At 34.8% G+C, this 27,035-nt stretch overlaps 1 protein-coding gene across 2 annotated transcripts in view; it reads left to right on the forward strand.

The window, feature by feature from the left end:
• The window catches only part of FSTL5 (follistatin like 5), a 287,281-nt gene that overhangs the window by 218,023 nt on the left and 42,223 nt on the right, over positions 1 to 27,035 (forward strand). The window contains exons 9-12 of one of the 2 annotated variants that reach the window (XM_014878572.2): positions 6,366 to 6,527; positions 8,352 to 8,486; positions 22,145 to 22,171; positions 26,374 to 26,492. In XM_014878572.2, the coding sequence (XP_014734058.1) occupies positions 6,366 to 6,527; positions 8,352 to 8,486; positions 22,145 to 22,171; positions 26,374 to 26,492 (443 nt within the window). The remainder of the gene's footprint in view (positions 1 to 6,365; positions 6,528 to 8,351; positions 8,487 to 22,144; positions 22,172 to 26,373; positions 26,493 to 27,035) is intronic. The other variant, XM_088163647.1, reaches the window with a different exon arrangement.

A 27,035-nucleotide genomic window follows, 5' to 3' on the forward strand; every position in this document is an offset into this window, starting at 1 on the left:
TTTCTAAATTTACTTTGTATTAAGAGGCTCTCTTTCTCTCCTGAGGCATACTCTAGCTGTCGTTTCCTGAGCATTGCTGTTACCATCATTCTTTGTTTTGTTAGCTATTAAACAGTTGCACAAACTGTTAGGCTGACTTTTAGGCTGACTTTTTTAACATCTCATCCAAGAATGCTGAAATATTTTCTTTTATTCTTATCTTTCATGTATATATATATATGAAATACAGCTTCCAAACTTGTTTTGACTTTTAATATGATTAGTTCTTGTTTTAATCACCTTTTCCCACTTTTCTGTTGTTAATATCTTCACATTTTAAATTACTTTGACACTTTGTGCCTGTTTGCAGTTTTATAAACATTTTTTCTCAGCTATGTTTCTCCAGGAAGCTGGCTTGTAATATTTCTCAATCCATATATTTCTTCTTTTTCCTAACTCTTCCCCTCCTGAACCTCAATACATTGTACATAGAGTGTTGTCCCCGAGCTAATGGGGACTTGGCATCAACATCTTTTCCTCCAGTTTTTTCTTCTGGGCTATTTTCTGTCGTTTTAAAAGCCAGGTAGCAACTACTGGCAAAACTAGTGAGAAGACTGAAGTGCAGTTTTTTAATATAAATAATTAATATATTAATTACTGCAGACAAAACAGAATTACTAGCAAGCTGAACACATTAGTTGATTCTTGACCAACATTCTCCTCTGTTTTATGGGGCTTAGTTTACCCTAAATTATTAATAAATTTATATTCTTATCAACACATTCCTTACCAATCCCAATGTGTAAATAATCCCCCAGAGGTGCATAGCAAGAGTTAAAATACTAGAATTCTTCATGTTTGGCTCAGTTCAGCAAATGAGGCAAAACTCCACTGAAGTTGAAGAAGGTTTTCTTGCAAGACTAGAAAATCAAGAAATATAATTTGAAAGAGGTGAAGGAGAACAAGTGTAGGTTTTTCTGGTGATAAAGTGCATGTCAGGAAATTGGTTTTTCAACTGGAAGCCACTGTAAAACTCAGATAGCTGCTATTCCAAAAGCTGGCACTGGAATGGTACCTTCCTAAATGATTTTGGATGTTGATGTTTTGGGGAGCAAGAAACAGGAAAAGGAGGCCTTTCCAGCAATAGGGTTATTTGCTGTGCATGTTGTGGATAAATGGAGTTAAGTCTACTGAGATTAAAGGTCAAATGAACAGCTCTTCCACAGTTTAGATCTGTACTTCTAAGGAATAATCTTCTTAAGCACAGGCATGATGGTCAGTACTTGTAGCTGTGATAATGACTAATTATTATAATGATACTTGTATTAACTGGAGAGTCAGTTAAAAAGTTAATGGGATAATGAGACTACATTGATCACAAAGATTTAATGTGAAGGTTCAATGAAAACAATGTAATTAGATTTTAAGTTCTTTCTTGCTTTCCATTTATATACAGCTATATATTTTTAGAAAAAAAATCATAGCTTTTAGGCTAGTATGCAATTATTATATATATAAATCTGATTTACTTTTAAGATTAAAATCTAAGATTTTTTTTAGTTTTGAGTTATCTGGCATAGTAGTAAAAAAATAAGCTTCTTTTGGAGCCCTAAATATAAATTAATGAGCACTGTAAAAGACTTGTTCTGTAGTACAAAAATTAGTCTACTCTTACACAAATAATATGTAAGGTAAATAATGTAAGCAACTCTATAAGTTGATATTTTAAACTTTTTCATATAAACTACAAAAAAACCCCTACCCAAAATAAAAAGTTGGGATCAGGAAAAAGTAATTCTTTCATGATATAGTCTTAATTATTAGTATTTACATAATAGTTAAAACTTCCAATGTATACAATTTCAAGATTATATCTCATAGACTATATGACTAAATGAATTTGAGTCTGTCAGTTTGATCTTTATTTTTCTTCTAATATATCAGTGATACTTGAATAAGATCAGCAGTTTTGATACCTTGAAGTAAAGAAAGGAGAACCCAGTCACTTGGCCAGATGTAAATTGAGAATGTATGGTGTCTGAAGAATTGTTTGCCAGCTTTGTTTTTTCAAAGTATCTAAGTTTAAAAAAGAGCTATTATATACGTCAATAAAAGAACTTAGTTCACTAGAGATATCACCTGTTTCTCTTTTAAACAGATGCATTCTCCCTGGATTCAAGACAGCTTGAACAGACTATTTTCTCCCTTCTCCTGCCCCATGAGACCCAATTGAAATAATACTCAAGAGGTTTTATAGCAAATGTTATAGCTATTGAATAGTTACATTTCTACCATATTTGGAGCCAACAGTCTCACATCGCTTTTTGAATTGAAAGATAAGGAATATAGAATTCACTCAATTATGTATTAAAAGTAACTCTGCTAAATACAAATATGCAGTGTCTCCCCTCCCTTTTTAACCTATGTCATGATCTCTCCCTTGTAAAATAAACTTCTTTAGGTTAAGGTGCTAGAACATATCTCTTTGAAAGTCAGTGTGAACAGTCACATTAATTATGTGCTTAAATTTTAATTTCTGGTGATTTTTTTCTTTTTTTTTGTCAGTTGCACCAAAAGAACCCAAACAAAAAACCTGATTCAAACGAACTCCAAAGCCTTTACATGGAACTTGTCACATCAAATTTACTTTTAAGACTGAGCCCGCAACTGCATTTATATTTCGGTTGACTGCAAGATGCCTCAGTGGCACAGTTCTTTCTTAGTGGAATATTACCAATAGGCTTCAGGGTAATATGAAATAAAAAACATGATGCAAAACAAGGCTTGAAAAACATTTCTAGTTGTACAGATAATCTATTAGACACAGAGTTGCTGAGGAAAGAGGAAAATGGCAGCAAGGAGAGGAAAGATTCAACAAGAAATAAACCCTACTGTCATGTAAGAACCTTTGTCCCTGGGAAAACAGTGCTAAAGGGAACAGGATCTACTATAGAAATGAGAACTTTTTAAACAATAATATTGCATCAAAAATATTGTGTGCCTTTTTCCCAAATAAAATTAATACATTCTCTTCAATGAAAATTCTTTGAAATGTGCTCAGTAGAAGTCTGTCAAGGTGAGATAGTTAAATACCCATACGGTTTTATACACAATGAGAGTATTTCACTGACACAAAAAGAGATTAGAAATATCCTGGCATATGTAGTCAGAACATAACTAATTGCAATGCCCTGCTATTGGTCCTAAAAGTTGTTCTGTCGCTGAGATGCTTGAGAGTGTTCAGTGATGGCAGTCCTGTCTCTAAGGAAGTGAACATCCTTGTTTTCCAGACACAAGGTGGAAGAATAAGCCGTTTGGCTTTGCTGCAGTGGGAAATCTACATGAGGTAACCTACCTAAAGGACCTTGTGTCAAGAAACATTGACCAGGCAGGCATGAAAATTGGACTTTAGGAAGTGAGGAAGAGTGAGACTTGGAGCTGAGGCACCAAGAAATGTTCAAACAACTGAATGTGAAGTCAAGCAGGGCCCAGTCTGAAGAACACAGTGGGGAAGGCAAGGTCTCAGTATGGAGCAGACAGATGCTATGCAAAACGAGATAGAAGAGGGAAGAAGTGGAGGGAAAATAGGAGTGGGAATGTCAGGCTTGAGATGAAAAATAAAGATCCACTTCCATGAAAGCAAAGCCCTTTCCAGAAAATCAATAGAAACCTTAAATCTCTGATTTTTATGTGCTCTTCCTCTCAGTTGGCAGTCTAAGAAACTAAAAGCCATGCTATCTAATTTTTAACCTTCTCCCATATTATTATATTAAATTTTTGCAATTTGCATATTGGGGTTATGTTGAAAAGACTGTCCTCTCTAACTGGGTTTAAAATATCCCTGGAACATACTGATTTTTGCATCCTATCTGAGATAAAGTAGATTTACGTATTTCTTGCAATGTCAAAATGTAAAGCATTTCTATGATCTAATGGGACAGCATGCTGAGACATCTCTTGTAAATAGTTGAACAGGATTTGAAAATATTTAATCTCATGCCAAATAAGACACAGTTAATTTTTGATCTTCTTTCATTATCGACTGATACTTCATCCTCTACCCAGCTGTGTTTTGTGACACAACCTAAGTATTCTACATTTTTAGAGCTGCATTAAACAAAACTTTGTTGAATAGGAAATACACTTCCTTAATCTTATTACAGTTTATTTTTTTTTTATGTTAGAAACAACCTCAAGCAAGCTGTCTCTAAAAAAAATTAAAGATAAGTTAAATAGTTATTAATCAGAAAAAATCTGCATAGCAGGATTTTAAAATCTTGTTAAACTATTGATTACTAATAGCAATATGTCCACTGAGGTGTCGTATGTTCTCTCTCTGACACTACTGGTGTATATAGATTTTTAATTGGTAAGTATATACTGCAGCAAGTTTTCAAACCTTGGAAAATTAATATCAACATTTCTTATATTTTGCTAATAAAGAAACTCATAAGTCTTATGCATAGGATCACAGAATCTGCTGAGTTGCAAGGGACTCATCAGGATCATTGAGTCCAGCTGTGGGCCTTACACAGGACAGCCCAAGAGTCACACCATGTGCCTGAGAGCACTGTCCAAACACTTAATGAATTCTGCCAGGCTGGTACTGTGCCCACATCCCTGGGAGCCTGTTCCAGTGCCCAGCCACCCTCTGGGTGAAGAACTTTTTCCTAATATCCAGCTTAAACCTTCCCTGATACAGTTTTGTGTCACTTGCTCAGGTCCTGTCACCGGTCACCACAAAGAGATCAGTGCCTGTCCCTCCCCTTCACAAGGAAGTTGCAGGCTGCAATGAGGTTTCCCCTCAGTCTCCTCCAGGCTTAACAAGTCAAGTGCCCTCAGCCACTCCTGATGTGGCTTCACCTCAAAACTCTTCACAATCCTGCTTTGGACATTCCTCAAAAGCTCAATGTCATTTGTATATTGTGGCACCCAGAACTGCATACAGGACTCGAGGTGAGGCTGCCCCAGCTCAGAGCAGAGCAGGACAATCCCTCCTTGTCCAGCTGGCCATGCTGTGCCTGATGCCTCCCAGGACAGAGTTGGCCCTCCTGGCTGCCAGGGCACAATGACTCATATTAAACTTGCCATCAAGCAGGACCCCCAGGTCCCTTTCTGCAGCACTGCTCTCCAGCACCTCATTCCCCATTTTGTACACACAACAAGGGTTGTCCTGTCCCAGGTGCAGAATTTGGCATTTTCCTTTGTTAAACTTCATATAGTTGGTGATTGCCCATCTCTTTAATTTGTTGAGGTCTCTCTGCTGTACCTTTCTGTCCTAGAGGGAGTAAACAGCTTCTCCCAGTTTGATGTTGTCAGCAAAGTTACTTATTATTCCTTCTAGTCCTGTGTCCAAGTCTTTAATGAAGATGTTGAAGAGAACTTGGCTGAGGATTGAGCCCTCGGAATTGCACTACTGACTGGATCCCAGCCAGATGTTACCCCTTTCACTGTATCTCTTTGTTCCTGACCCATGAGCTGGTTGCTCACCCATCACATAACACAGTTATCCAGCTGTGTGGACATTTTGTCCAGAAGGATACATGTCTTGTTTAACATCTTAATTAAGGATCTGAATAATGGGGCAGTGTTCTACCTTCAACAGTTTTGTAGATGGCACCAAACTGGGAGAAGTGGCTGATAGACTACAAGATCATGCTGCTATTTGTAGGGAGTTTGATAGGATGGAGAAATGAACCAGTAGGAATTTAGGAAGTTCAACAAGAAGTGCAAGAGTCCTGCACACAGGAAGGAACAACCCTGGTGCACCAATATATCCTGAAGACCACCTAGTGGAAAGTATCTTGGCAGGAAAGGACTTCAGAAGGAAATCAAGTTAAACATAAGTTAGTGATGTGTCTGTATGGTAAAGAAGGGAAGTGATATCATGGGTACAGAAGGTCCTGTCTGAACAGGTATAAAGAAGTATAAACCTGAACAAGTTTTATGGAGTTAGAATGGATTGTTGATAGGTGTTTTGGAAAGAAGGAAAAGATGGAGATGAAATGTTAAGATTTGTGAAACAGGACAATCACAATCTCTGTACAACCTATCGTGACTCACTAATTGTATGTTAGTCATATTTTATTTAAAAATCTAAGGAAAAATAAAAATCTTATTATTCAACCACAAACTATTGAATAAGAGTTGAGGTTTTTTTCTTTAATATCACAGGCAGTAAAAAGAGATTTCTCTCACAGAATATTTTATCTGCTTCATAAATTTTCTGAGACAGAATTCTGCATTGAATCTTACTGAATATCTGATGAATACCACATCTGTGTGTTGTTATATGTAGCTGCAGGGGTCTTCTGAATGCTAATAGTTATTTTTTTTTAAATGAAGATAATGTTCTCCACTAAATTATAATTGTTTTCTGTATTCAGTTCCACCAGTTATCCGAGTCTACCCAGAGAGCCAGGCGAGGGAGCCAGGTGTGACAGCTAGCCTTCGGTGCCATGCTGAAGGTATTCCCAACCCACAACTTGGTTGGCTGAAGAATGGAATTGATATCACTCCAAAGTTGTCCAAACAGTTAACTCTTCAAGGTAAAGGGGTGTATTTATTGTTTTCTACAGATTGCTAATGTTTTATCTGTGCATCATTTCCATGCTAGCTGCCCTTCTTCCATAGTTTTAACAAAGGCTTGAAGTCTAAGCAAAAACATTTCAAAAGAGGTATTTTCCAGTTATTCCTCAAGACACGTATCTTTCTGCTTTCTCTTTGTTAGAATTATGATTATGCTTACTGGCAGGATTACTAGTAAATTCCAATATGCTCTTCTGTGTTTGAAAATGTGCAGTATCTGAGTGGAGCAGGCAGTCCAAGACCTGGTCCCAGTCAGAACTGATAAGAATCTTAATGAGATTTGGGGACCTGATAGTAGAAAGGACTGGAGGAGAAAGAACTGAAATGGATGTGCTGTTTTCTGAAGGGTGTCAGCAGACCTCAGTGGGAGTGCAAAGACATTGCATACACACACAGAAGCCCTAACTCCCCTCTCAAAACACCCCAAGCCCCTCAAACCCCAAAAACCTGCAAAACAACCCCAAACAAAAAAAATTCAGACAAAATTAAAGGAAAGTCTTACCTTTAGCACCAGTTAATTTCTATGAATCTTCAGGACTTAGCAAAATCAGTGGAGCTGTCCAGCTTTAAATCTCCATGCTTCTTCAGTCTTTATGGTAATTTTTGATCAGCCATAGGGAAAAAAATCTCCTCTTCAAAAAAAATGTTCTCTTCAAAACTTTCTCTCACTCATCAGCAAAATTAGAATGTGTAGTTCAGATAGGACAGCACTCAGCCTGCACTGTAAAAAGCAGTGGGACAGACAAGGCAAGTGTTACTTTCCCTGCAGGTGTCATAGTCCTCTGTTCTTTCGTGTACAACTCTCCTAGATATTTATGAACACTTGCCTTGCAGAAATACTTTCCACTATGAGTAGAAAGCGATGAACTTCTCTTCCATAGTAACATTCTCTTAATTTCTTCTCTAAGGATAAATTGAATTCAATACCTTTAATTCAATTTTCTAGCATGGAATTATTTGAAATAAAATTTTGAAAATGTCATTACATTTTCCCCAAGATTTTTCTGAGTTAAATTACGTGTGCACTTGCTTCAAGCTAGAATGATGCTACACCCTAAGACAATTCCCCTTTTAGTCCGTACTTTAGAATACCTACAAAGCTGGTTTTTGTATAGTTCCTACAGCTGAACAAGTATATTATACTTAAAATTCAGTGAATTGTTGTTCACATCATTAGTCACATCATATTATTTAAAAGACATTTGCCCATGAGTGTTTGTTGACATTCCTACGCAGTCTGATATACAATTCCTGAGGTTTCCATAAGCTTCTACATGGATGTAGGTGAAAAATTTCAGTGCACTGTTTTCGATGTTGTTACACTGCAGTCACATGAAACCAAAACTAACTAGGTGCCTCTGGTTAGGCGCAATAAATAATTTTCTTAAAATTTTTATTTATGTTGAAAGTTTGGCCTGTTCCATTCCATGGGTTGTTTTGTGTAAAGGAAATTACGGTGTCAAGTGACCAAATGCAACGTAATAAAAACCTAATATTTACCTGCGTTAAAAAAAAAATCATAGTCATTTAAATATATATAAAACCTCAGATTTATATTTGGCTCTGATGCGCAAAATCAACTGAGGCACTCCGGATATCTGTGAGATGAAATAGTGCATGTAATTCACTAGCCAATTGAATACCTTTGGACTAATTTGGAATGCCTCCAAGTTATGAACTCAGGAATGAAAATGGTTTAATTAGTGTAAGCAGAGAAACCCTTCTGAATTTATAATCTGAAAGCACTAGCATGTCTGCATGTTGATTTTTTCCTCTCCTTTTAGCAAATGGTAGTGAGGTTCACATTAGCAATGTGCGTTATGAAGATACAGGAGCATACACTTGCATTGCAAAGAATGAAGCAGGGGTGGATGAAGATATTTCTTCTCTCTTTGTGGAAGATTCTGCTCGGAAGACTCGTAAGTATTTAATCAGTATTAAAACTATGAAACGTTAAATTAAAATAAATTTGTGTAGATAGCTGATTTTAAAAAAATAAGGTTCAATTAATGGTGTCCAAGAGTCACTGAAGGCAGAGTGTGTATTCTGCAGTACATTTAGAAGTAAAATGAAATCTCTGATTCATTCTGTGAAACAATATATTTTTTACATTGCTGTTAAATTTTTTATAGTTTTCTCATGATAGATGTGTTGCATATGAAAGGAATGTGAAGGGAAAAATGAACTGGAGATCTATATATGGCAACTAATAGTGTGTTTTCCAGTGGTTGATGGGGATGTGGGAGGAAGACCTTTTCTTCCTGTCTGTTCTTGAGATATACCAAGAGTCAAAATCGGTCCTCATGACATGACAGTAATCATATGACTTGATCTCATCTACTACTAAAGTTCTTGGCAGGTCCAGATCAGTTCCAGCCTGCCCATGCTGCCTTGTGCCTGGAGTGAAGAGGAGCAATGAGCACATTCACTTCTATGTTGGGAGCTGAATGTGCCAAATCAATATCCCTATAACAAGTGGTGTTCTTTATCCTCTATTAAATGATAGTAGGATTTATAAACCCTGTTTTCCTGTTATTTGTCTAACTTGTTTTTTTTTTTTTTTCACTTACCTCGTTTTGCTTAGAAAAATCCATTCTTGAGTTTATGCTTCACCCATTTTTTGTTTGGATTGATTGGTTGGTTTTGTCTTTTGTTTGTTTTTTCTTTTGAATCTCTTACTTCAATGAATACTACGTATTTATTAGAAATACATCCAGCAAAATGATAGTTATCTTACTAGTGAGTGTGATTGCATTAACTTAAGACATTCCTGTTTATTTAAAAGCTTATTCAGCAGTGCCAAGTACTCAGTAGGATACCAGAGGCAGAATTAGTAGCACTGCAAGTCTGCCTGACACTTCCCAGCCACAGGACATTGAGTTCAGTTACATTTAGGTTTACTGTGCTTTAAATGTTTCAGAGGAAATCTTCCATGCAAGAAAATTTTATAATCTAAGTGTTGATATCTTTACTTAGCTCCTTTAAGTAAGACTAATTATAATAGTAGTTTTTCAAAATCCTTAACATGTGTGTTTTAAAGTATCATGGAAATTACTGCTCAGACATTTTTGGGAAGACACTTGAGGTTAAATGAGTTGTTTGATCATGCCGAGTTTCTGTTAATCTGGTAATGTGAAATAGCTTCCATTTCCCTATTGCATTGTGTGAAAAATATTGCGAATGTTGCCAAATTTCAAGACCCTGACAAACTCTAGTTTGTATGTGTTTGGTTGAAACTTGTTTAACCTTGACAACAAAATATTTGTAGCCAATCATCCAGTTTGCAAATGTTTTAGTTAAGGAATTTTGTCTTCTGAAGACCTGTAAATATGTATGTATATCCACACCAATGCAAAACACTTTTTTCAGGACTTGTAATGTAATAATGATGTAATAATTTTAGAACTGCTACCTTAGCAGAATTTGTAAACATGACATGCCATACAGTGAAACACAGCTTTAATATCTGCTAGCAGTAAGTTCTTAGAATGACCATTGGTGTCATGAAAGATGTAAAAAAGAAGGATGACAGAATATAAGCCAAATTATTTCAAAGATAATTAATCCAAATGATATAGTAATTTTCCTTCCTATAAAAGTAATTTACTCTACAAGCTCTGTGTTGCATGTTGAAGAGAAGCATTTTACCATTATGTTCCTTGGCATTTGAACATGGTTTTCCAAGAATTCATCCATATGCAAATACTAATAAAACCCAAAGATGAATAATTATAACATTCAAATCTAGGTGTAGCAGATATTTACATGTTAAACTCCAATTTGCTCAGAATCTCATTTTGGTGCATACAAGAAGACCAAGGTACATACTAATAAAAAAAAAAGTACTGACTCAATATCATTGACACAACTACATGAACAAATTACCTGAATAGGTGCACATTTTTATAGATGAAGTTTAAAAAGCTGCTGCTGTTTTTAAAAAAATTCCTTTGCAGGGAGGATTAGAGAACATTTGCAGCTACAGGATTACAGCTACAGGATTTGCAGCTAGCATTAGAGAACTGATATTAGAAGTGGAAAGGCCTCATTATTAACTTTTTCATGCTTTTTTTTTCACATTTCCCCCAAAACTCTTTTTCATACATTAAATTAGGGATTATTAGGGTATAAAATTACATAGGTAAAACCACTTGGATAGGACTGTGGGCTTTTTTTACCCCACCCACACATATTAAGCACAATGCTACAGCTACTTTTATTTCAAGCCTATTGATTAAGTCACAAGTTACATTCTAAAGATAGTCTCTGGTGAATGTAAATGTGATTCTGTGTGATCTGATATAAACTATTTCTGACACTGATGACATTTTTATAAATTATTTTGCTTATATCCTCCTTTAAGAGAATAAAGCAGACATGCTTTTTAATTTTTTTTTTGTTCCTTATTAGAGGGCTTCCTTTTAGAAATCTTAGGATACTGTTTTGAAGAAAATAAGATCAAATTCTCACTAGCTTGTCAGTTAGCCTAGGCTTTTCTCCTTTGTGATGTCACATAAGATAAAAATCAAAGCAAAATAAAAGCATTTTTGAACACTGAGTTGATTTTCTATTGAGAGTTTAGTGAGAACTTTACAGTTGCATTCTAAAATATAAAGTACAATTGCACTGCCTTGTGCATGACAGTAATTTCAAAAGCCACATAAGAAATGCAGAATGTTATTCCATTACCAGTGCATGTATTTTTTTTTTCTAGAAAGTTTAATAGTCAAAGTGAATGTTCACATTTTTACTTATCTGACCTGTTGTTTGTGTGCATGGGAAAACTTTAGGGGTTTAATGTTACTTCACACAAAAAAGCTATTTTTTTATTATTTTTCTGCTGAATCTCGCTTTCAATACATCCCAAATTTATGGAAAACTCAGTTCATGCTTTAAGAAAAAAAATTAATATCTGTGGCAGAAAGGGCCACAGGGCTAATTGATTTCTCTGTAAATTGGTACTTTAAACAGCTCCTAAGAGAAAATACTATATTACCTGGTACCTCGGACTAAACACAAATCAGTGTCATTATGGATAAATAGATTGTTAAATAATAAGCACTAAAAGGGCTATCAGACTTCTAGATTTTCATAATTCATAGAATTCTTACAGATGCATATAATGTGTGTGTCTGTATTATAAAGAGAATAGAAATGAAGGAAAAGCCATACTGAATTGTGGAAAATGTGATGCTAAAAAAAAATTAAGTTATACAATGTGGAGTATGAAGTAAAGGTGCTAGGGACTTGTTTATTTTAAAATGTCCAGTTTCAGAAATTTGAGGCCCAGTTACCAAGAAAAGTCAATATACTTTGATCATAATGGTTCATCATCAGGATTGTAATCTAGATGGAAGTGAATGAGAAATACTCTGAAAATTCTTTGTCATCCAGATCTGTTCAGTAAATGCCAGCACTGAACAGGGAAGCATTGTTCTGTGCCGACAATTGACGAGACAGGGTCTCCGTGGTTTGCATACATGGAGCTGATTTATTGATTCTACAAATCAGTTTTATATCCTTTTCCAGCTAAAAATAGCAACATTCACACGATTGGTGTTTCTAAGTAATATTACCTAATCAGAGCTCTGCACAGAGCTTTTACACAGACCTGCACAGGCACAGGCATGTCTGGTCTTGCAGGATTTATCTTGAACAAAGCACACCAAGCGCACCTTTTTGCTTCCTCATTCAGGGCTCTGCCTGGCCTCGCCAAGGCTTGTGGCACACTAGACTTAGCACATCCATATCAGTCATGAGCTGAGCAGTGCTCTGAGTTCTGCTCTCCTGATGCATTCTCACAGTTCTGTCTCACTTAGGTAAAATTTCGAATAGTGGATGATAGTCTCAAGGGCAGTTTAACCTCCTCTTAGTACATCAGCTTTTTCAATGTGCACTAAAAATAAGACTTTGGAAAACATGCTTTCATTTTAACATTTTGTTAGGTGAGAGAAATGAATTTTTTAAAAATACTTCAGCTTTGCCTTCTCCCAAGTAACTCATCCTGTAGCTGAAATTTTGTTTATTTAACAACTTTGTCCAGCACACGGATCCTTTTTGCTAAGATTTGTGAAGTTATAATGGAAAGTTTTAGTTTATATTACCTATATAAATGTCTCTTACAAGTACTGGTGATAAATTTCTACTGCTCTCTATTATCAGAGCCTGTTTAATTCTTCTGATGTTGATAATAGCAGTAGCATCTAAAATACTTCTGAATGTGAGACCTGTGCTGTTTTAATTCTCTAGAGACTGCAAATTCTCTTTTTGCTGTGAATTCTATTTTCTCTCTAGCCTGCAGTTAAAGCCATTGAGAATGAGATAGCTGGTCTGGTTGATAGCTGAATAACCCCTGTGGTGACTGGTAAAAACATTCTGGGGATTAATGACCTGGTCTAAATCTCATTGAAGACACAAGAGTCTCTCCTACTGTCATGATCCTCTAATAATACCTGAGACTGCTCAGCTGTGTTGGAAGGATTCTTTGGTGTAATCACATTTGTAAATACAAATAGCAATTTAAAATCTGGTTTTATTTTCATTCCAATGTATTTTTATTTTTCAGAACACGTATTGCATGGATTCATAGATTTAAGCATGATTGAACCATTTTATCTAACTCTATTCTATCTTCTACATTTCACAAGACACTAAATTGCATTCTGTTCTGCTTGAATACAGAACTAATGCTTTGTTTTCCTAAAGTGTGTCCTTACAGAGAAGCATATACCTGAGTCAGGTATGCAGAGTCAAAAAATCCCTCATTTCTCTTGGCATTTTTCTTTACTTATTAATCAATTTCACTAATACAGAATAATGCTTCGTTTCCATTTTGAAGTCAGTTTTTCCTTCAGTTGCCTCCTTTGAGTCTCTCTCTTTTTTTTCCCTTCCAATAAATTGACCTCTTAAGAATTCTTGTCCTATGAATATATGAATATTGATCACAAATTCTCACACGGACAATGTATAAGTTTCTCGTAATAAGACAGTTAACACAGTACTCAGTCTTTTTTTCTTGAGAATTTTAATTGTTTTGGTACAGTTTGTTTTTTTAAAAATCAAAATTGCTTTTTGCAGAAGCAAATGTATTATTTGTTTCTTTACTGCTCTGAAAAGAGAAATAGATCTTTGATAATTTTTTCTTCCACATCCCCCAATCCTTTGTCATTATTTTCCACTAATAATTGTTTATATGTTTATCTCCTATATGCTATCAGACCTCACTTTCCAAATCCTGTTCCTTCCCACCTGTCTCAGTTAGACATAGTCTGCTCTTTGTTTTCCAAGACATCTGCATTTCCATTTGGATAAAACAAAATTTATTGTAGAGATGAACTTGAAAAAGTTATTCAAACAATTTATTAATGCTATTGTTTATCATTACAGGTAATTCACAGACTTCTTAGGAAATGATTTTGCATTTTTTTACAGATCACTGATGAAAGTGGTTAAGACACAATTCACTACCTGTTGCTCTGGACATGTTCCAGAACTTTCTTATTCATCTTTTACTAATGATTTAATTACATTTTCAGATTAATTATTTTGGCAGTTTTTAATTCAATTGACATGTATTTTACCATTATTAAATAACTCATATTTAATCAGAATATTCTGTGTTAGCAAATCAGATGTTTAGCAAAATTATGGGTTACAACTATATGAATTTTTACATTACCAAACTCCTGTTTACATAAAAAAATTTAATCAAATTTGTTTGTGAAGACCTGGTCTCTGTTAGAACATATTTGCTGACTTATAATAGTATTATTGTTTTTTGATTTCCTACTGAATTTAATTCTATGCAAGTGTTGTCTGCTCTTTTGTCTGGGTCATATACCCCAGTCTAACTAGCCTACAGCTACTTGAGTTATTAAGTTTCAGGAAGTGGGGCAGCTACTAGGAGCAGATATAGTGGTTATTTATGGCACTCTTAAAATCTAAGACATTCTGAAATGTATTCAAAACTAATAGCACCAGACTAAACATCTGAAACAACTTGTAGCCAGTATTCAATGCAGTGCATTTGGACCTGGATATTTTAAATATTTGTCTTGACTACACGTCATTTACCCTCCCTTTTAATCCTTTGTAAGGTAGAAGGTATTCAATCAGGCTCTGGTTTCAGTTATTATCCCGCTCCTGTACAAATGCAGGACAAAAATATTTATAAAAAAATATTGTCAACAGAACATTAAAAAACCCAGACTGGTTCATAGCAGTACAATTTAAACTTTGAATAGCTCTGATGTGACAATGCTTTTCTTCTACTTTTATCAGCAATCTGTGATGATTTCCAGGATTTTTGCTGCTGCAGTGGTATAAAGGAGTGTCAGACTGCTGGAACTTCTGCTAGCGGAAAAATGGGATTTCATCACAACTAAGACTCCTTCTTTTCTCTTTTTGTAAATAGGTTCTATATTCTAGTGCCCAGCATCCCTGCAGCAACTGATAAAAGATGGTTTTTCATTTTCTAGCTTGTAGTATGTGCAGGTACATTTTAAGCGACTCTCAAATCTTTTATTAATGGATAACTTTCTCCTCCATGCCACGGGATTTAGCATCATTTGAAGCATGAACACACAAATGGACATCTCCACTGAAGATTTCTGTTGGTGATTACATATGATAATCACAAACACAGATTGGATCACCCCAACTCCTAGAAGCCATAGGGAAAACCAAAGTCATCATTGTACTGTTGTTGAAACACTGTTTGGAAGCTGAAGAATTAAAATATGGGACAAAGATAATTTGGCAGAGTATCTTGACAATATATTTATGAGAAAGGTGGAGTGGGCAACATATTACTGCCTATTTTGTTGATACATAGTAGAATAATAATTTCAAAGAGAGGAGGACGAAATTACAACTTCCATCTGTGGAATTTATTTAGTTAGTTAGATTCCATTTAAATAGTAGTAGGACCAATGGAATTGGTCCAAATTTCAATTTTTTTATCAAAGCAATATTAACTGAATATGGAATATAATATGTAGCTAAATATACCAAATAAACGATTTCGTTAAAATGAAAAAAGATATCAAGAGACACTTAAAGTAAAGGTGGTGGAATATTTAATGTAAATAATAGAGTAGAATATATCACTATAATTTGATACACATATGGAATATCAGATTATGTTAAATATAGATTTTTTCTTGAGAAAATCTGGCATTGTAGAAAACAGGAAAATAAAAAATAGTCATCACCAAAGACAAGTGAATATTTTCAGGGGTAATTTTCAAGAACTTAAAATTTTTTTCTCAGCTACTAGTAAAATATTTTGAAGTAAGGTAATTTTAAAAATCCATATTTTTTTGGTTTGTTTCTTGATAAATTTGACAGGTACTTTGGTAGTGCTTTAGTTTCTTTTCTGTTTCAATTTAGAACAATTCTACTATACTAGAGCCATAGATCATAAAAACTCCTGCTGTTCCCTTTGAAGTGAAAAAGTTAAGAGAAATCAAAATATTTTTAAAAATAACAAATAACAAAACCACAAAACTATTTCCAAAAAATTATGTTACAAAGTGCAGTTCAATTTGTGATTGATCAATATGACTTCTTAGGTATTTCTCTAAATTTTTTTAGACATATGTACATAGCTTGGGGAGACAACTGTCATGATAGAGCTATCAAATAAAGCTATTAAGACATTTCCAAGATCAATTTGAAAGTACTTGATGAACTTTTAGTATTTAGTAGCTTTTATTTTGTTTATCCACCATAGGCTCTTGTGTTACTGAATTCACACACTATGACATCATCATATATGGTAATTTAACCTACAATTTCTTTCACTTAGTCACAGGAAGCAGAACAGAAGTTCTCTACCTCATGCATGGTACCTTAGGACCAAATTTTAAAAAAAACCAATATAACTGTTCCATGCTATTAAGTAGCTCTATTTCCGACTGTGCCTTTTTTAGGTAAAGTCATAGTCTTATCACCTAACAAGATTATGTGATCTGAATGCTACTGACTTGACAGATTTACGGCCATCATAAGCAACAAAGCATCTCTACTGTCTAGAATTGGGGATAAGACTAAAAGCCTTTCGACTGTGATTTATGGCCTAAATTCTCTCTGAAAGGCTTTATGCAACTTTAATAGAATCTTCCTGTCACATCTGATACTGAATGGTACCTATTTACCTAATTTCCTCAGAGATAATTTATGCTGGCATTTTTTTTATGGCAGAGCTAAACAAGCTTATACTTGTTGACAGCATTGTAGGCAAAGACTTTATTTTGAACTTCCAAGTAATTCAGCTCATGAACCATTTTTGCTTCCTGCTAGTTTACACTGGATTGAGTTAATGCACTATGGGAAAGGACTTATGCATGATTTATTATAAAGAGTTATACAAAACACAGAAAAGTAAGGCAGCTTCATATTTGAACAAAATAAAGTGTCAACTGTTGACTTTTAACTGATAAATAATAGTCTAATGTGCATAAACCAGATCTTTGGTTGTTGTATTAACCTAAAACGAAATTGAAGTGCATGTCACATAAGAACAGACTGGAATTTGGATTTTGGATATAATTTGTAGTGACAATAATTTTAAATATACTTGAAGCAAGCAATAGATAACTTTAAAGAAAGTGTTGGCTTCACAAATAAATTAGATTTTATATATTTGCATTTGTATATAAAACAAACAAATCTGAATTTCTTATAGAAAAAGAATGAAATTAAAAACAGGTATAACAGGTGCATAACATTTTTCATCCTCTTTGTGGAATCTGAGCAAAAAGTAACTCACTTTTAATTCACACAATTATTTTTAATATACAAATAATAATTAAAATCTTATGTGGTTCAGCAAAAAGATAGTAATTATGTTATAGGTTTACCCTGTAACATAGGGGCAGGTGTTTATACATTAGAGATGTGAGAATGGAGAGTAAGTTACATATACACTGTCTTTATCCTTTGTTTAAGATTAATCAAAACAGTTGACAATGGTGGTAGCTGTGAGTGAACTAAGGAGATAACATCCCTTTAAACATCTTGAAATTACTTTTTAAATGCAATTGGAAGTATAGCAGATTATGATAGGACAATTCTGAAAAATAATGTTGAGCTACACATTTTTTTCATATGACTTTATTGCGTTTTCCTCATTGTCCTATTTTATATTACATCTACTTGTGACCTCTTGCCATCATGGAATTGAAGGCATTGAAGGCAGTGGCTTCTTATCTGATAGTGCAAAGCTTAGAACAATCAGCTGATATGAAACTATTGATTTTTTTAATCAGCTGTAATTTCTGATATAAATCTGGAAAAATAATTGCAAAATATTGAATACAAAACTTGTGTTTTGATGAGACAAAACTTGGAATTAGCAACAGTGGTTCCATATTCATGAACAAACATTATTTGCATTTTTCCCTCACATTTTTTTATTTCGCATGTTCTATAATGCAGAAAAGTGACTTTTTGCTGGTTTCCCCTATTTTTAAAGCCATCTTAAACTGCATTTTTCTCTTGGTGCAGAAAACAAGCAAATTTTTCAGGTATTAAGGTTTTAATTGATATCCATTTTGTTTGAATATGTCTGGATATATAGTATTGCATGCTGGTTACTGAAAGTTTGAACACCTAACTATAATGCCAAAAGGAAGTAGAAGAGCTACATTTAGTCTTCAAACTCACTCAATTTGATTTTGCATACACACACACATACACTCTTTATTTCCAAAATGCATTGAATATTTCAAGACAAGAAAAGTAGAGAGGAAGAACACTAGCTGACATAGTTGAAATCTTTGAAATTGTCTATTGAGACAGAAAAGTGAATGTAACGACATTTATTTCCAATGCAATAAGAAAGAGAAGGATACAGAATTTATTTGGGAGGTGATATTGCAGTACACTCATTCATTTAGTTCTAGAAATACCATGGATTTTTTGCAGTTGTTGTTTCCATCCTAGCTGGATAAGAATTTACACTGCTATTAGTCTGCTACAGGATTTCATGAATTGCCAAGGACAGAGTTTAGTGAAATATGTGCAACCTATTACCATTCAACCAACACAATGTATAACAAAGATGAAGAGCAGGCATTCAGATGTTATATTAGCTGCTCCTAATCAAAGGCTAGGGCTGTACAGAAAATCACAGAATAGCTGTATAAGGACCATGAAGAGTGATTTTTATGGAGCTTTAAGTGTGCTTAAAAATAAAAAAAAAATACAAAGAAAAGAAAAAGAAAGTAAACCTCTTTCAAGAAAACTTGGATTCTCCCTTGTTTTGCATTGCATTGGGGGATGAGAGAGAAGAAGGAACAATGCAGACTTCATTTTGATGACAATATAAAAGGCCCAACAAAAAATGGTAATAAAATAGCTGCTTTAACAAGATATAATAAAAAGAGGAGTATAGATAGTGAGTAAATCTTGCAACCCTTCACATGCTAGGTATCGATGATTTATGCTTGCAGCATGGGATTAATTGTGGATGGATTTTGCCACAACAAACTGTGCAGATCATGTCCATGGAGAGGTTCCCGCTCCCTCCCATGCTGTGGTGGTTTTATCCGGTGTAACAAAGAAACCCGTGTATCTTCTGGCAGGTTGCAACGTTATATTTGTCATAAGACCCATGAGTGTACAGCACAGGTTTTTATGGGCAGTCCAGAACCTACCCTTGCAGCAGGTCCCCATGTTACATGCAGGCTTCCCTGTGACACGGCTCCGTGTAGCAGACACAGCCTGCTCAAGGTCACAAACTTTTGGAATACAATGTCTTCTGCAAGGCTCCCAGGACATCTCCTAACACTATTTAATACCTCTGTGGAATCAGGGCAGAAGAGAAGATGGAATTCTGTCTTGAAACCAGAACATTTTGCTGAGATCTATCAATAATTCTTTATTCTTACATTGTGAAGTTTACAAATGTTTGAGAATTTAGTATAAAGTGTATTGGAAAATGTTAATTTCTGCTTAACCAAAAAGGAAGGCAAATAATATGTTTACTTAGTATACTTTATACCTGCTGTACTTGTTCCAGCATTGAACTCTTTATCTCAAGACTTGACATCTTTCCTGAGCAGAAGTTATAGGTCTGATTAAGAAAAGAAATGATGTTTCTTGATATGTTAGGTGAGATGATGGCTGTTGTTTATGATATTATATTGCATTCTTAAATTATATCTCAGTTTTCTTCTAGTTGATTTGCTAATTTTAAAATTAATACATGAGGCTTTCAAAGCACTTTTATTATCCTGCCCTTTTTCTTCAGCAAAGCTCAGAATCATACATACCATTTTGTATTAACACAAATTAATGTGTTCTGTACTTCGCATCTTAAATAATTTTGTTTGATCCTGTACAGTTCCACACAGTTGTGTAATCGTAATTACATTTTATTTTCTTTCCTATGTCACTCCTAGAAAAACACTGATAAACTGTTGAACATTATGGCGGAATTTATGGGACCTCAAGTGGCATGGTTATTTCCTCACAATGTGAAGAGAAAAGTAATTTTAAAGGAAATCCTCCAGATTGCCCTGGGGAAATTAATTTGCTTTATTATATAAGAAAGAATGTGTAAGATAACATAGGCAAATACAGAATTGTGATCTGCATCTGGAGCCACTGTCTGGGTATGTAGGGATAAATTTTAAAGTTCCAGAACCCGTTTGGAGCTGAGTCTGATGAATGACATAAAGGGCAAAAGATGGGCTTCTACTGACATCAGCATGAAAAAGAAGGTTAAGGGTGAATGTGGGCCTACTGAGTGGGATGGGGACCTGGTAGCAGAGGGTATGGAAGGGGACAAATTGTACTGAATGTTTCTTCACATTAGACTTCCCTGGCAAAACTGTTCCTAGGAATGTGACACCAGTGGGAAAGTTTGGGAAGTCATCCCCTGGAAAGGAAGCTTTCTTTATTCGTGGTGTATAGGACCTGGTTGAGGCCATTTAAATGAAGTGGACTTTCACCGGTAAAAGGGCTTGGATAGGATGCACCCACAAGCATTGGGAGAACTGGCCCATAGCATTGTGAGGCAACTCTTGACAATCTATGAAGGATCGTGGTGATCAAGGATGTTCTTGCAGACTGCAAGAAAGCCAGTGCCACTTTTAAAGGGCAAGAGGGAGAATCCAAGACACGATAGGTGCATCAGCCTCACATTGATTTCCGGAATATGGAGCATTTCACCCTGGAAGCCATTCCCAGAACTAGAAGATGTTTAGGAGCAGGCATCATGGATTTACAGAGGAATAAATTCCTGGTCAGCCTGACAGCCTTCTCCAGTGAAGGGGACTTGCAGAGAGGATGTAGGGGATGTTGTTTAGAAATGTCCTTAGAAATCTTTTGAACACCCTCAAAAACAGTGAAGTTCAGACCAGATGTACAGACAGGAGTGTGAATCCAAAACTGGCTGTGTTACCAGACCAAAAGACCTGCATCATATCCCATCCTGTTTTTTCTCTCTCCTGTCTGTTGAAGTACAAATAATGTTTGGGAAAATCTTAGTATCCAGACCTTTTCTGGGGTGATAGTTCCTGTTTATACTCTCAACCTTCAGCTGTCAGCAATTGAGGAACTTCTGTGTGCCAACATAATTTTTAATAATATATCTTTCATTGCTTTTTCCAAACTTTTTTTAAAGCATACTAACGTTTTTAGGTTTTGTAACTCTATGTTTCAATGAACCTCCCAATTTCACTCTCTGTGTGTGTGTGATATATGTATTATCTGTGTTGTATTCCTTTCCTTTGAGTTGTTTGGGATTTTTAAAAGTTATTAAATTCGTTAGTTGGCAATATGCATTAGTTTTCAGTGATGGTGTTTTAAAAAAATTTATTCTGTTGCATGCTGAGTTCCAAATACTTAAAATTTGCAAGACTATATTTGCTTTCCTTTTTTTTTTCCTTTGCAGACAGAAAGAACAATATTAGGATAATATAATTTCATTGGTCTCAAAGGTCTAAAATCCAATTGCAAATAAGATGGCCAAATACAATTTATGCTTTCAGGGAAAAAAAATCAATGAAAACATTTAGTTGGTTATCATGCCATCTTATACTTCCAGTCTTGGTCTTCCAAAGAAAAAGGAGAACATTATACAACATGGCAATTTTGGTAGCGTGGTGGCACTGCAGCCATACAGAAAAATATCTTATGTATATTTTAATTTTGCATATCTCTCTCATAACTATGTTTTGAAGTCAAGTTCTTCAAAGTTCAGGGTTTAAAGGAAATAATGAAAATTGCATCACCTGTCATTAATATGTATCGTTTATGTGCATGAAAACTGCACATGCTTTTTGTAATGGTTTATAAAACATACTGTTGATAATGTCTAATGAAGTTTGCTTGGAGAGATTTAGTGAGAGTGATGGGGGTTTACCCTATCCCCAGTGTGGCTAATCACAATTTTGTCATGTGACACAGAGTACTATTGTTAATTTACTGTTTCCATTGATTTGCCTGTAAGAGTATTTTAGTGAATCAGAGGTTAAAGCACCATGATTATTTCAGAATTGATCTATCATTTCTTGTTTTCCCTTGTTCATTTGTATTTTCTTTTCTTTCTTCCTCTTACATGCTGCAGTTGCAAACATATTGTGGCGAGAGCAAGGTACTAATGGAGATCACTTTTGTTCATATTTTCTGTAGTATGATGAAATGCTCATCTGTTGCTTCTTTTGTGTATGTGTGTGTTTGTTCATACTCTACAGTTACAGTAATTACCTACCCCCTTGCAATACTGAGGAATTTGACTTAAAAAAATTTAAGTGGAAGTGAATCCGATAAATGCTCATACTTTTGGAAACTGCTTCTCCTTTTTGGAAGAAAAATGGAAATAAGCTGTTCACAATTTTCAGACAATTGTTCAAAGATATACAAGAAGATTTAAAATGTAGACCTTTAAATTTTGATTGTTGTCATGATAAAACTTCCAACCAGTAATCTTTTATGTGCTGTTGAGATTGATTTTCTTGTATGAATCTCTCTTATTTGACAGAGTTATAATCTTATACAGTTTAAAATTGAGATAGTTGATGCTGCTTAATGAAATCAAGCATTTTATTCTTATACTCAAGAAAAGTTTGTAAATAAATGTTGAGGCAGGGAATGGATGTTTGTGATGAACTGAAGGGTAAATGTAAATAGACACGATCAGGTGTTATTAGCATAAAAATAATGGAAATTTTATTTTACAAGCAAAAGATAGGTATTAATATTCATATATATGACATCATCTCAAAAATTATCCTCATTTTACAGAAAAATACCACAATCTAAGAGTTGTCATGAGTTCCCATTCTGTTGCCCTAAGTAGCCTGTTCTTCATCTCAAGTTGCAATTTAGTAATTCATATATTTCAGGCGTAAGAAATTGTTTCAAGTATTTCCATTGGAAAATTGATAATACAAGATAACAAATGGATCAGGCTTTGCTATGAATTCATGCTAGAAATGGTATTTCTGTAGACTTCTTAAAAATTTGTTTTTAATTAATTTAAAGATTTAAAAATCTGATATTTGCCTGTTTGTACTAACTTTTGGCATTCCCAGTATATTTATAAATATGAACTAGTTTTTATTTTTTATTCCTGTTTTATCAGTTGCTCAACTGGTACAATAATTTCTGGGATTGCAGTGGAGCTCAGCTGTGATCCTCCTGCCCTATTGGCCCTGCAGAGTACAAATGATGTGTTTAGAGTTTCACACAATTCCTCTGTTAAACTGATATGCAGCAGGATTGTACCAAATTCTCAAAAGTATGCTGTTCTCACCTCTTGTTGGGAAAGTATCAAGTTTGGTTTATCTCAAAATGTGATTAGTATCACCTTGATTGTTTAGATGATTGTTTATTCGAGTCAATTTGTTGTTTTCAGTCATTAGAATGCACCTAAGAAAAATTAAATTCTGTGACAAAAAAGTCCAGTTAAAGATAATAGCTTACCAGAGTGCTTATGGTAAAAACATTCAACTTTCTCTATGACTAATGTGAAACTAATCAAAAAGCAATTTATAGTATAAGATTTTGTGTCTCCTAGAGCAGATATTCTCAATTTCTCCTTCATTTCTCATTGGCCAATCCTTGTGTTTCCAACATATTATGTTACTAATTACAATGTTAGAAATACTTTACAAGAGACCAATACCCTGAAGAGGCCAATAAACATTACTACCAACTTCTCTGGGCCATGCATACTCTGCCATTTTCTGTTATGAAAGTATTAACAGATAGAAGGGGAGGGATGGGTGGTAAGTAGGACAATCAAGATCATGAAATCATATATAGGCCTTATGCCTAGAGATATTTCTACATTAAGTACACAAAATCTTTATCACAACCACTTGTATCAGAAAATCTGAAAGGATTTTGAAGGTACATGTGTATTACAGTAATAATACAATAAATAAATAAATATATATATGCAAAAGAACCCCAACCACCACCATTTTTTTAAAAATCGGTGTTAGCTAGTTTTAAGTATCAATTTAGTCTAAATAAAGCAAATGTATTTATCTATTGCTTCTGGCACTGAATTAAAAATGTGCAGGATTGTATTTAATGGGCAAGGTTTGCAAAATTAAGTCTTCAAAGGAATAGCTCCTGTAGTTCTGAAATAGTGTCTTGCCAAGGTGATTAGATATTTATGCAGATTAGATATTTGTACAGGTATCTGTAGCCACCCACTCAAATAAAGAGTTTTGGGTCATAATAAGTTGGAAAGGGGAATTAACTAATTGGATCGAGAGGTAAAGGTTCTTTATATGAACTGACTTCCTTAACTTGGTATTGAAATGGAAGAAGGACATTTTATACTGTATGTCCTTCACTGCTTTTGAAGAACAGTTTAGTGAACATTATTGTCCAGACTTTGGAAATAAAGCCTTTGGGCCAATAAAAACTTTGGGCTGTTTATTGGACATAAATAATATCTGTACATTGGAAATCTTGTTTTGGAGTATTGGCACCTGAGGTGGAGATTTTAGGAGCCTGATATCAAATGTCTGGGTCACCTGGGACTATAATCTGAGCTACCTCCTCATATTCTGGTATTGCTTATCCTGCTAATAACTATAATGTACTTCAGCCAGTGAGAGGAGGAAAAAGGGAAAACCCTGTTTTGTCCCCAGCCATGCTCACATATTCATCCCCAAGGCACAATATGCCAGTTGCTCAGCTATAGATCTCTACATTACGTTCACTGGTACAGGCAGCCTAACATCAGTCAGGCTTATCTGCAGATTTCAGCTGTTCTTACGCGACACAATGTCAGCCATTCTCTAAAGAGAGACCTTAACGTGCTGTATTATAGAGGCTGTGTGGTTTATCTGCCAAGGCATACAAAAGTGCCCCCTGGCCAGAGTGGGCATATTGCCCTGAGTACACCCTGTGCTCTGAATAGACATGACTGGGGAGTTTTCCATGAACCTAAGCCTGCTTCTGTGTTTCACCAAATACAGCGTAGACAAATTTCTTTCCCACTTTTTGCTAGTCTATTAATAGATAGATTTGACATAAAGTGAGGAAAACCCTGCTTGGAGACTGCCTCTCCTTTCTCTCTGAGAAAATTTGGCCAGAAATGGGAAATGATTCCGCAAGATTTCTCAAAGATAATTAAATGTATTTGTGCTGGGCGTAGCCTGACAACTTTTTGAGTATTACAACCTTTAAACTACTGTATTAGTTATATGATTCCTAACAGGAACTGGAAACTTGTATGTATGTGTATACATAAATACATATATACATACATACATACTGACACAAACATGCATCCCTCCTATCCCCTCCTGATCTTCTCATTATTTTATTTTGTATTAAGACCTGTTTTCTCTCTATTAACATTGGTTTTCCCTCAGAATTTAGGAGAAGCAGAATTTCAGATTCAAATTTCTTTTTCATAGGTTTCACTCGTCTGTGTTCCTATACCAAATATTGTCATGGCAAGTGAGAGCTTGGGTCCTGTGCCCAGGATACATGCACACTTTTACCATTGCAGCCAATAGTGTAATTGTCAGAATGGTTTTAGTTACGATTTTATGAGTACTATGATTTTCTTCAAAGAATTTTATGAATATGAACTGATCATCCATTATAGCCATCCACATAGCAAATCAACAACTGCTGTCTTAGTTGGCACACAGAAAATTAATGAGACTGTCCTTTTCCGTGGTCATGACCATGATCACAAATATTCTGAGACTTCATGCAACAGATCTGGTTCCCACCTTCTCCACAAAACTTAGTTAGCATCATGCCTTTCAGCAAAATTGTGGAAGAAGGATTGAATCATTCTGTAAACACCTATGGCCCTTCAACATTGAAATCAATATCTGCCCAACTCTGTTTTTCTAATAAAATAAAATAGACACTATTTCCTTTTCTTGAAATATCAAGTGAGGGTTTATAACAAACACTTCTCTTTCAGTGTTATACAGAAATCATGTTAAGTCCTCCATCCCTAAGCAAAACAAACAAAAAAGTATGTGTAGAGAATTTATATTAGTTTGATTTCAGTGTAGATAATTTCACAAGATCACTTTTACTGTTGCAGCTATCAAACTGTGTATTTCTAGATCTGTATTCATAAAGACACTGTCATGCCAATGGAGCAAACTATGTAAAGTTCTGAATAATGTAACAGTTTTGTTTCAGTTTTGCAACAAAAGATCCCATAGGTTTAGCTGTATTACCATTATACACATTAACAAACTGATCTCATGCTGAACTGTGATTAGGTTTTTTTAGTTCAAGACAAAGATTTTATTTTTTGTCATTATTTAATTTTATACATTTCAATGTGTTTTTGTCCCTAAGGTCTGGGAATTGGGAACATGTTTTATGTTTTTTATGAAGATGGCATCAAAGTAATACAACCAGTGGAATGTGAATTTCAGAGGCATATTAAGCCTAGTGAAAAACTCCTCGGTTTTCAGGCAAGTTGTTTTTAAAAATCTATTTGTAGTGTTTTCTCAATTATAATTTTCTTTACATGTGAATTGATTACTAGTTCAGTGTTTTCTGCTTGATAAATTCAGCCAAGTCTTCTGAATTAATAAATAGCTTATAATGGTGTGCTCAAAATTTCTTGCATTTTCCTCTGTTAAATTCAAGCTTTCAGTTCTTTTCAATTAAATATTCCCCGAACACTTTTGCCAACCTTTTCTTTCTTTGGCTGTCTTTCTCCTTTCCCAGTTCTTTAACAGCTCTCTATTTCTGGATCAGTTGATGATTTTTTTAGTCCCCACCAGCTCCCCACCTCCAACCCACCAGTTAAGTTCATCTTAGTGAATCAGAGATTGACTCTCTCTATTTTAAATACAGGATCTTCTGGGGGGTGGGGAGGTGTTAATCATTTCTTTTTCTCCACTGGATGTTTGTCTGTATTAAACTCTCAGCTATCGTGAGGAAAATCCCTGTCCTGGTAAATGCTCTCACAGCTTCCACTGAAGTTAGTAAAGATGATTGATGCTTTGGTT

This window comes from Sturnus vulgaris, chromosome 4 (assembly GCF_052056855.1).
Source record: "Sturnus vulgaris isolate bStuVul1 chromosome 4, bStuVul1.hap1, whole genome shotgun sequence".
NCBI classification, from domain to species: Eukaryota; Metazoa; Chordata; class Aves; order Passeriformes; family Sturnidae; genus Sturnus; species Sturnus vulgaris.